The 11,069-nt window shown below is 37.2% G+C and overlaps 1 protein-coding gene across 2 annotated transcripts in view; it reads right to left on the bottom strand.

The window, feature by feature from the left end:
* Positions 1 to 1,322: 1,322 nt before the first annotated feature.
* The window catches only part of slc2a4rg (SLC2A4 regulator), a 47,518-nt gene continuing 37,771 nt past the window's right edge, over positions 1,323 to 11,069 (bottom strand). Inside the window, exons 5-9 of one of the 2 annotated variants that reach the window (XM_015054451.1) lie at positions 9,477 to 9,577; positions 6,782 to 7,055; positions 5,868 to 6,017; positions 4,639 to 4,766; positions 1,323 to 3,836 (exon numbers count right to left, since the gene is read on the bottom strand). In XM_015054451.1, the coding sequence (XP_014909937.1) occupies positions 3,725 to 3,836; positions 4,639 to 4,766; positions 5,868 to 6,017; positions 6,782 to 7,055; positions 9,477 to 9,577 (765 nt within the window). In that variant the 3' untranslated portion in view covers positions 1,323 to 3,724. The remainder of the gene's footprint in view (positions 3,837 to 4,638; positions 4,767 to 5,867; positions 6,018 to 6,781; positions 7,056 to 9,476; positions 9,578 to 11,069) is intronic. The other variant, XM_015054460.1, reaches the window with a different exon arrangement.

Raw genomic sequence — 11,069 nt, 5'->3', positions numbered from 1 at the left:
AACCAAATGTACTGAACAAAAAAGTGGTATCCAGCACTAACAATTGTATGTACATACATGAAATACATTATCTTAGTAAAATGTCAAGAAGCAGGAGCATTTTTTTTTAATAAATGAAAGGAAGAGCAAATTTGCAGCAGTGTGTTTAAAAAGCATGTGAACAATGTGAGAAAAAAACAACAAAAAAAAACAAAAAAAAAACTCCAGGCTATGAACACTTTAAAGCATCTTCTGTTATCGAGATGATAACGTGTAGCTATGTACTGAAACTGGTGTTTCCCCATCACTGCAATAAGGCTGGAACCGCTTCCAGCCAGTGGCGCTCATCCCAGGATCAAGGCAAAGAGATCGACGACCGCCGAGTACCACACTGTACTTCCAGTACCACGCAACTCCAACTGTCAGCACTACAGTGTTAAGTACAACATCTGACACCGAGCACGAGACTGTGGCTGTCAAGATCACTTGCCATTAATGGGGAAACCCCTTGGGAGGGGTGCTCGGCCCCCTTTATTTCCCCACTGTCAGCCTATGAATGGATCCCTCCAGACTCATCGGGGAGGGGGGAAAAAAAAAAAAAACCCGACCTTTTCACTTAAAAATCTGTAAATACAAAACGTTCATGTATAAAAAACATGTCTATGCGCAGTACAGCGTAGTGCAATTTCTTTAAAGGTCATAATACCCTTTTCCTTTATGTTTTAACTTTTATTGGCACTTGGTGAATTTGGTGACTGGAAGAGGCCTGCTGACCTAGCTTATCTGGAACACACTGATACATAAAAAATTTAAACGAAGCATCATGAAGGCTTGAACTGTGATGGTGACAATGTCTGCTTAATGTTTTCCTTAGCTCTCATCAAAAAATTATTACAGGTCCTTTTGTTTTTTTTCTTGTAGCACATCTGACCTGCCGATGCTAGAAAACAATACCAATGTTTTCACGGAGACGAGAGGTTTGACGCCGTCGACGCAAATACGTGCCAAACAAAGAACACGTCCTCTGTGAGGTCTGATCAGGTTGACGAATTAAAAAAAAAACGTGCATCACAATTTGTGAGACGAAGGAGGCCAACGTACAGCATACATGTCTCTATGAATTTACACCCACTGACAGAACTATATCTTTGCAAACGTGATCATTTCATGTCTAAATCAAAGGTCAAAAGATGAGAGGGAGAAAGGTAGTCAGAAATTTCTACAGACTTTAAAGCCATATGGGGCTACTTTGAGATTTAGGACAATAGGAATAAATAGTTCAGCTAACTTTTTTCTCAGAATTAATGTATCATTTAAAAGAAAAGAAAAATAAAAAGGTATAGTTTTTTTTTTCATACACAAGTTGAAAACTGATTGAGTCAACTGAGGAAATTTACAAAATTTACTAACAATGGACGTATACAGACAATGCCACTCTGAAAAGATCCGAGTTGCCAACTTTTTTTTTGTTTTTTTTTTGTTTGAATTTTTCTCTCATTAAAAGATTTTCTATCTATCTAAATGCGCCAATCGTAAGTGCTTTCTTTCTCTTTTACTTTGGAAATGTACAATTTGAAAAAACTACATTTTAAAGAGGTGGACAGCATTTAATTTTTAATATTAGAAAGTTATTTTTTTTTTTTCTTTGCCCTGTATTTCTTATTAAAAATGAATCGGGTAACAAAATGGGCTCTAAAGTCAGCCGTTCTTATAGGTACAGATTACAAGTACTTCCACCATCTGTAGCACACCTACAGGTTTTTTTTATTATTTTTTTATCCTTGCCCTTATTTTTGTGACCTCTGTCTGACTTCAATGTTTATTCTAAGTAAGACTCCATTTGGCCAAAAAAAAAAAAAAAAGAAAGATTCTTGCTAAATTTGCTTATACATAAATCAAGGGCTCCCTGATTTGTAGGCTCTTTGTACTTGTTTTCTTCAAGGATTAAATATATATTTAAAAAAAAAAAAACAGGACAGCCTTGGCCCCCTGCTAAGTTCAGTTTGGTATTTACAAAAAAATTATTATAGATGCACTAAGAAGATGGATGATTACTGGAATTTGACAATATTCAGTTTGACCAGTCTCGACTGGTGATTTGAGTCTGGTCTTCAGTCTTTGCTTTTATCACTGAACATAGAATTTATGCAACTGCAACCATGTTGCGCTGATGACATGATGATAATGTGATGGCTTAAAAAATAAAAAGTTAGAAAATCGCAGAGTTAAGGTAATGGTCTCCATTTTCAAGGAAATACACAAAGAGACTGATTATCATTAATATAATATGCAAAAAAACGAATAAAATGCCAATGTCAAATCATTTTTGGCTTTGATTTAAATTAGTACAACTCTAAAGACAGCTTAGAGCAATAAGCATAGACATATCTTTCATGTTTCTTAATTAAAATTATTAGAGGGAATTGAAATCTAAAATTTGTATCGAAAGGGTCAAAGCCTGTACAAAAACTGGAGGTTGGAGACTAAACCTTACATCGGTGCATCTCTAGTCGTTATTCTAAAACTTGCAAGGCAATTTATCTTAGAAAACTGTGAAAGATAGATTTGTTTAAGTTAAGATTGTGAGAATGCAGTCTCTGTGTTCTCCCTGCATCCACAATTATCGTCATCAGTCAAACTATCAAGTTCAAAATGTCAAGTGGCGGTTACAGTTCACACAGCATGGTAAACAGTCTCTTTAAGAACATCAGCTGTTAAAAAATAGCCTTTTTGCTTCAGTTGTGACTGATAACCACAGAGAAAGAAAAATTATTAAATGCTGTCGTTCCTCTGATTGCACAATGCAAATGCAAGTTGGTTCAGCAGCTTACTGCTGAAAATAAACTATGCAGGAAATAGATATCAACTCTCGCAGGCAAACTCGGGTTACAGTGCTACTTTAGAAGACAACTTATCTCTGAAGGGTGCATAACATAACATATATATATGTTTATACTTTATAAACTGTGCATTTTTCTAAAATAGTTTGGGACATCAAATGAGAACTTTTTGTACCACTTGTGAATGATTTAGTGCAGTTTTGCAGATGTAAAAAGTTGTACTTGATTGGAGTAACGAAGCTGTTTGATCCTAAAATTATATGTATTCAGATTTGCAGTCTATATTTCCAGTAAAAAGGCAGAACACAGTGTCGTTACGTCTTAATCCAAAACTTATGACTGTAAGTTGAGAATTTGGCAGATTTGATGAAGACCCCTAAAAAGGTGGCCGTGAGAAACTGATCTGCAACAGTGATTTCACTGAGCACATGTGAGTTTAACCGTTTAACCTTGGAAATGAGCCACGACCCACCAAACAAAAAGTAGCTTACATAGTGCTCTTACAATGAACAACAGGGTATAACAAAAAGCTTATCTGTACTCTTCAAACATCGCTTTGATTTGAAGCAAGTGGGAAATAAAAGAATCTGATCAGCATCCAATTTGTTGTGTTTTCCTTATTTAACTGTGAGTGAAAATGTCTCAGTCTTAGAAAAAGTCTCCGGATCTGGATAAAGTTATTCGTTTCTCTTTGTGTTTTGTTTTGATATTCTCATTGTGTTTGGAAACTGAAAAGAGATCATGCTGGCCCTTTTCCCCCTGCTGGCCCAGAGGAAGCAGCATTGAGAACCTTGCCCTCATCTCTTCGTGGGGGAAAAAAAAAAAAAAAAAAAAAAAATGTCAACCTCGCTGTCACTCCGAGCGAGGAGGAGCTCATCTCCCACAAGCAGGGGAAGGCAACTGGATTAGTCGGTGAATCTCTGACAGGCTTTTTTCCATCGACAGGCTGTGCACCACATGTCTCTCTTCTCCATGCCGTATACCTTTCGGCACTTCTTAGCTTCCCCACGGGGTTTCCTTGGAAACAGCAGATGTGACAGTGTAAGGACATGCACAAAGACGTCATCCAGCTTCTCTTAACACACACAAAAAAAAAACAACAACAAAAAAACAACCCAAAAAAACATGCATATTCAGTCTTCTGAAATTAAACTACATCTGCATGAATTCAAAAAGACTTTTAAAAAATAATTTTCAATTAGTTGAAAATACAACCCTAACTATTTTTTACCCCACTGGATAATAATAATAATAACAATAATAATATCATTGACTCATTGGTTTTTCGCCTGTTAAAATGACATTCACAGTGAAAACATCTCTAAATTTGTTTCCTATCTGTCTGTGTCATATGACTTTGTTGTCTGTGTGGGGGTGAGCTGCTGCAACACTGGTCACTACATTCCAAGACATTCAATGCAAAACGTTTACGTTTAAGAAGATGAGAACAACATTATTTTAAGCTCCCACAAGTAAATGTAACTGTACTGTAGTACGTCAGAAGCAGAATTATCAACAGGTCATATTAAGACAGAGAACGAACAAAATAGTGTTAACATGGACAACTCTGGAAAAGTACGTTTCATCTCAGATGTATCTTGGATGTAATGCGGTCTGCTCTGCAGAAACTCTTGTTGGGTCAAAATATCTGTTGCTGACCTTCAAGAAAAAAATGCTTACTGCTGGGTCCAGAGAACAAAGAAACAAGTGCAACATGGCAGGTGCTTCAAAGTAAGGATCTCTAACCATTATATCTTGGTAAGAATTATACAGACTCTGATGACGACAATAGGTTGTGAGGGGAATGGCAGGTGCATACCTGGTTCCTGGTGCTGATTTAGTTGCTGGCGTTACTAAAGCATGGTTCTTGCTAACGGTGGCATGCGAGGGGACCGCCGGCTGCCGCTTTTCACCAATGCTAACAGTGCGAACATGTGTCACAGGGCCCTGCACAAATTGTAAAACATTTACTGACTCAGTGACGCACTAAAACAAAGAGGTCTCACAGAGTCAGGTTTAATGAGAAAAAGACATCTGGAAAAAAAAACCAAAAAAAAAAAACAGAATAATTATGCTATGCATCCCTTTAATAACTGAAGCCTAATTAATTATGTTGTCATAAATAATAACATTAAAATGGTTATGCCAGAGATCTTACTGATATTCTAACAATGACCTGACTAATTGCTTGTAAACCTGTGAAATACAAATCTGGATTTTCAGCTTCTCAATTTCCCACATTAAGCACCTTAATTAAAACAGAAACATGATTTATTTCTAAGGTTAAAAGAAGTAAAAACAACTTGTGAAGAAAAAAACAATAAGCCTATTTTGCAAGGTGACTGGTTCATAGCATGTTATTTCATCGAGTTTTACTTAAATATTTATGTATTATTAAAAAATGTTTCCACAGCATTTTGCAACCTTGCAGATATTTATACTTTTCCCCCTCTTTTTCTGAATTTCTTCGAGCCACAATGTCACCTTGCTGAACTCTGAACTGAGCAACATCTAGAAGCGTCTTCTGCAGCCGCAGGTCACATGTCAGCCAACTTTGCACAGCTGCGCTTCTGACATCAGCTCATTGTTTACCTTACTGTTTTCTGCAAAACTGCATGGTTAACATAAGTGTTACATTATTAGAAAGCAACACGTGTGTTTCACAACTACATTTTGTGTTTTTGCAGATCTTAGAGAGGTCTGTGTCTGAGGATGTTGAAGCTCAGCACAGACTGATTCATTGTGAGCCTCCCTACAGCTTGACTTAACTACCTACATGATTTAAATCACATTCAACGTATGAATTCAAATACTGAACATCAGGTTCCTTGAAAATATTTCTATCTCTAAATGAGTACAAAGCCATTGCAAACATGAATGGTAGGGAATAAAACCCCTAATGTTGTAAAAGTAGACAAATACAGCTACTTTAGTGCAGCAAGGACCAATAAAAATGTGTACAAAAAAAACAAAACATTGCTGTAAGTGGAAACTGCAGGGAAGGAGTGAAGATTGAGATAAAAAGGCGTGAGACAAAGCCTCACTCACCGGGGCGCCTTTAAAAATGACAGGAGGGGGCTGCTGCCAAGACACACTGATGCCATTCCCAGTCCCTGTTCCAGTTCCAGGCCCGATCCCATTACCACTGCCTATCCCAGCCAGCTCAGGACCCACTGGGATACTCACTGGAGCGGTGGCCTGGAACATGGACAACCACCCCACGCAGACAGGACAGGAACACCAAAGAAACAAGGAGGGACAAGAAATGTGCAGGGGGAAAAAACAGATGAGAGGAGAACAGAGTGGAAACAGATTGTACAATTAGTGGGAAGGCATTCATTCCAGCTTCACTCTTGTGATTTTTATTTTTATTTTTTTAAGATGACTCAAAGATTATCAAAAACGCATTGAAAGATATCAGAAGACTACACACAAATTGTGCAATGTGTAGGACAAAAAGAAAACTGGTGAAGCAGTTAGAAAACTAAGGAAATAAGTATTTTTATGTGTATTTTTTATTGTCATGGAAACAGAAAAGGACAGAGTTCAACAAATGCAGTTTAAATAATTTAATTTGACCTCTGTTTATATATAAAGGAGTGTTGCAGTAAAATGAAAAGGAAGAAAAAGCAGAGGGACGTGGAGAAGATGAGGAAGAAGGTATAAAAGCAAATAGCAAAATCATAATGACACTTTGTTTCACTTTAACATAAAAAAAACTTACATAATAACATAAAACTAAAAATTTACAATGGGAGATGTTCTTTCTGTCACTGCTAACCTCCCACATCTATGCTGGAGCAGATCATCTTTCTTGGTTTTACCTGCTGATCTCAAAATCTGAACCTAATAATTGGAACAGCTGCAGCATTGACATCATCAACTAAAACCTTTTCAACTCTTGTTGTACACAGTGTGTATGTGTGTGTGTGTGTGTGTGTGTGCGTGTGTGTGTGAATTACCTGGTAGGCATGGTCAGTGCGGATGTGGCAGAGTGTGGAGGGAGCCGACTGACTGAGCAGCGACGAGGTGTGGCTCTGTGAACCGTTCACGCCGACGTACTCAGAGCGGGACACGTCGCTCAGCGGCGGGGGGAAGATGGGCGGAGGGCCGGCCGTGGTGGGGGAGGTAGGTGTGAGGCTGGACAAGCCCTCCGTCAGGCTGTCCATGTTGACTTCAATCTCTGAGTAATAAAAATCCTCCTCTCCATCGCTGTAATCCGAGTCGCTGTTTCGCCTGCAGAGAAGAGAATTAAGACTTCCTCAAAAGCTTAAATATATTATAGAATTGTTTTTTTTTTTATTTTTTTTATCCTGAACCCAAAGACCTCGGTGTTGAGAAATTATACATATAAGTGTTTGGTAGCCCTACTTCAACAAATTACTGTGTATAATAATAATAAATAAATAAAAAAAAACTGCATTATCTTAACAGGAGGGGGCAGCAAAATTCTACAATCCTGTCAGTGTGCTTAATCTTTCAATGTGGGATTGAAAGACAAACTTTTACCACTGAATGCAACCCTAAAATGTGGGCTAGAAAAGCTTCTTTCTTATAGGTTTAAGCTTAATGTTGCACAAACATTGTTACAATAGTATTACATCTCTAAGAGTCTACACAGCAACATATATGATAGGTATGTGGAAAAAAAGAAGTCGTATAAAGATTAGGGCCAAATGATATCAGGAGATCATGTGAGGGCAACGTTAACTGTGAAAATGACAACATATGTTGCGATAGATCGAGTTTCCTCTCTCCTCTCTTTTACAGTTACGCTTCCAGGACTTTCTGTGAGTGTTAGCATCGTCAGGCCTCTCATCCAGGCCAGACTCCGTAAGGATAAATATTTAATTGCCATGCAACTGTGACACTTAGAATACATTAGAAAACAATAATTCCATAACTACCGCTCCTTTGCGAGATTAATATTATAAACACTTATATTGTGGAAATTATATATTTGTTATACTGTCAAACTTAAGGACATATACTATGATGAACTTCTATTTTTTTTTTCTGTTGAATTTAAAACTAACAACTCTAGAAAAGATCCTGTAGTAAATTTTCCACTTTTATCATCTTTTGGTTAGAAAAACTCAGAACCGGTGAGTCAAGCCTTAAATACAAGCAGAAATATGCATCTTCGAGGAGAAAAGCTTGGTCTGTGTGTCTCTAGGGTAAGTATATCATTTTTAAAGGTTTGCAAAAGAATCAGTGTTTCCACAAAGGTTAAGTTGGGAATGGACTATGCAACTTTCACAGTCTCTAGAGATTTTGAAAAAGCCTGAAGCACACACCAACAGACTGGTTTCAGCAGATTATTTTATGACAACTGATAGACTGAGTAACACTTAACTGTGTATAACGCAGGCTCATAGACCACATGATTTATGAAACCCACTGAAGCCAGCTGAAACACACACTTGAGAGGGTGACGGTTTAAGAATAAACAAACACTCTTGCTGGTGGCAGTAGTGCACCAGTTTCTTGTTTGCCATTGATAAAACTTTAAAGGAGAAGAAACAGTTAAGAAACGGGTCAACAGAGATGGATGACAATTATTTTATTGCTGTACTCTCTTTAATTAGCTGTTGGAAAAACATGTTTGTAGTTGGGGCTGTTAATGCAACACAACAGCATCCAGATTTGGCTCTAAACATCCAGACACGTTTTACTGACTGTGACTGAGATCAATTTGGGTCCACTTCATAAATTGTGGGCGTTTAACCCTTACAAGCTGACAGACTGTTGTGCCAACTAGTTATGCTCATTGTTCTCACCCAGTGCAGACGGATTCAGAGCAGTGCAGACCGTGCCCAGTGTAGTATGCCTTCGGGGTAAGCAGGCTTTTTACAGTTCATAAGCTGTGGGACTTGAAAATTAACCATAATATTACTATGCTAAATGCCAGATTGCATGATAGATGGCAGCTAATGTCTCAAAAGTAATCAACGCCCTGTTTTACTAGATAGTTTGATCATGTACCAAAACCTAAGATCCAAACCTAAATTTAATGTCTATCCCGAAATATCCAGAAACTGTTATGGCCACTTAACCATTTTGCAGAGACATTTCCTTCTCTCAGGGTTATTGGGTTTTCAGAGTATATTTAACTTTTAATTGCAGATGGTTATATTTTCAGGTACAGGAAAAGATGCAGTTCACTCTTAACATCAAAAAACAAACATCATGCTTCTTGCAGTTGTTTCACATGAACATGTATTATTTTTCTTCTTCAAAGTGTTTCTTGTGGTAGAATAAATGGTAGCAATGCATAGCAAAAACTCAAAACTCCTGTCAAATATAATGATTATGTTTACATTTAGTAAAACTCTGGGGACAAGTAGACATTTACGACTATGTCACATCAAAGCTTTTTGTGTGAATCAAATTACTTAAATTATTATTGGTGGTGGTGCATATGTGTGTGTGTGCGTGTGGGTGTGCAGAAATGCAGTGAGAATAAAAACAGCAGTGCAAGATATATATGCATCATACGGTGAGAAGAGAAACAATGACTAAAGTTATTATCTAATATGTATACAAATATTTTTTATTTTGCATTTGAAACAGTTTTGCTTTTGTTGGTTTAATGAAAGTAGGAGTTGGAGGAAAACAGACATTCTCAGCATTCCTGTGATGATTATAAAAACTTACCCCAGGTGGACGGTGCGGATATGTCGCTGGATCCCTGAGGAGGTGCTGAGGACCTTTTCACAGTTCTTCCACAAGCACTTAAACATCACCTTCATGGAGTTCTGAAGAGATACAAATTTTTGTTTTAATAGAAGTGTCTTTAGCAACATTAAAAATGAGGCCCTGTGGCTTCTGCACATTATTGATTGGATAAGAGAAAAAGATGTGGCGTTAAATCGGATAAAAGAAAAAAAAAAAGTGAAACCCTCTCATCATCGAACAAACACACTGCTTTGCAGATCTACAAAGTTTTAGGATTTTATGCAGTTTGAGCTAATTATTTCTAATTGGAGTTCAGCTTTTCTTCTTTCTTTCTCAAAAGAGGAAAAGCAGTCCTAATCACACATTTTAGATAGAGATGCATCAGTTAATCGTAAAGAGATTTCCCTGCTTTCCCTTGATTCAGCATGATTGGTGAAAAGCAGATCAAATTTGAAAACAATCTGTTTCCCCCCATTTGCATCAAAAGTGAGAACTGGCATAATTTTGAATGTCTAAATCCAATAACAAGCAGTACTATTTATTTAATTGAATAAAAATCTGATAAAGATTATGGACATATGCTTAGGTGCATAAACGGGGATAATCTTGTTTTCCTTCCCTTTCTATTGGATGTAAAACTACCATACTCATCAAAGTCCAGGTATTGGCCAATAAAAGTCTGATCGGTTCATCTCTGCTTTCAGAGTAGTAATACTATAAAAACAGAAGTTGTACATTATGTGATAACTTAGAACACATAAAACAAAAGATAAATATGACAGATAAACATGAGAGATGACAGAACATAAATACTCACACATGCTCCGAGACTGACAACACTAGAAAAGATTCACTGATAAGTTAAACCTCCAGGATGATATCTATATTATTGAGCACACCATTAAATAACTCCCTCAGAAATTAATCATGTCCAGTTCTCTTCACATCAGACTTATCACAAAACACACAATACTCCTACTTGACTCTTAAGCAAACCTTTATGGAGAGATGGAATACATGTGGTCTGGTTTTATTTCATTTTCTTATCCACATGCCAGTGCTGGCAGCAGTCCCTTTAGCAGGCAGAGACCTGCATCTGTGCTAATGAAAGATGGTGGGTGTGTGTAGTCTCATTGCTCTCAAACATGCAAAAAAAAAAAAAAAAACAAACAAAAAAAAAACCCAAAAAAGACCAATAGAACATGTTTTTAATGAACACTTTTTTTTTTTTTTTTTTCCTGAAGCGTCTTCCTCTCTCTTAACAGGAACACGCTCTGTATTGAGTAGTGTTTGCTATCCTGCTGTTCATAGAAGAAAAGGAAATGGCAAAGCGAGTGTTTAATCCCACTAACGATCACAAATCACTTAATTCCTTAAGAGATTTTCCTTTTAATACAGTATTTTAACACATTTACAGTAGGACTTGGGATTGCTGTTAATTTATCCTCTTAAGTCATTGCCATAATCAGACATCCTACAATCCAGTGTACAGCTGCTTGCCATGCAAATGTTTTAAACCTTTAGAGCAGTGGTTCTTAACCTTTTTGAGGTACCGAACCCCCCAGTTTCATA

The sequence above is a fragment of the Poecilia latipinna genome, unplaced genomic scaffold, assembly GCF_001443285.1.
Source record: "Poecilia latipinna isolate Pla-1442-1.1 unplaced genomic scaffold, P_latipinna-1.0 Scaffold56, whole genome shotgun sequence".
Classification (NCBI taxonomy): Eukaryota; Metazoa; Chordata; class Actinopteri; order Cyprinodontiformes; family Poeciliidae; genus Poecilia; species Poecilia latipinna.
This window is presented reverse-complemented; position numbering and strand designations above follow the sequence as displayed.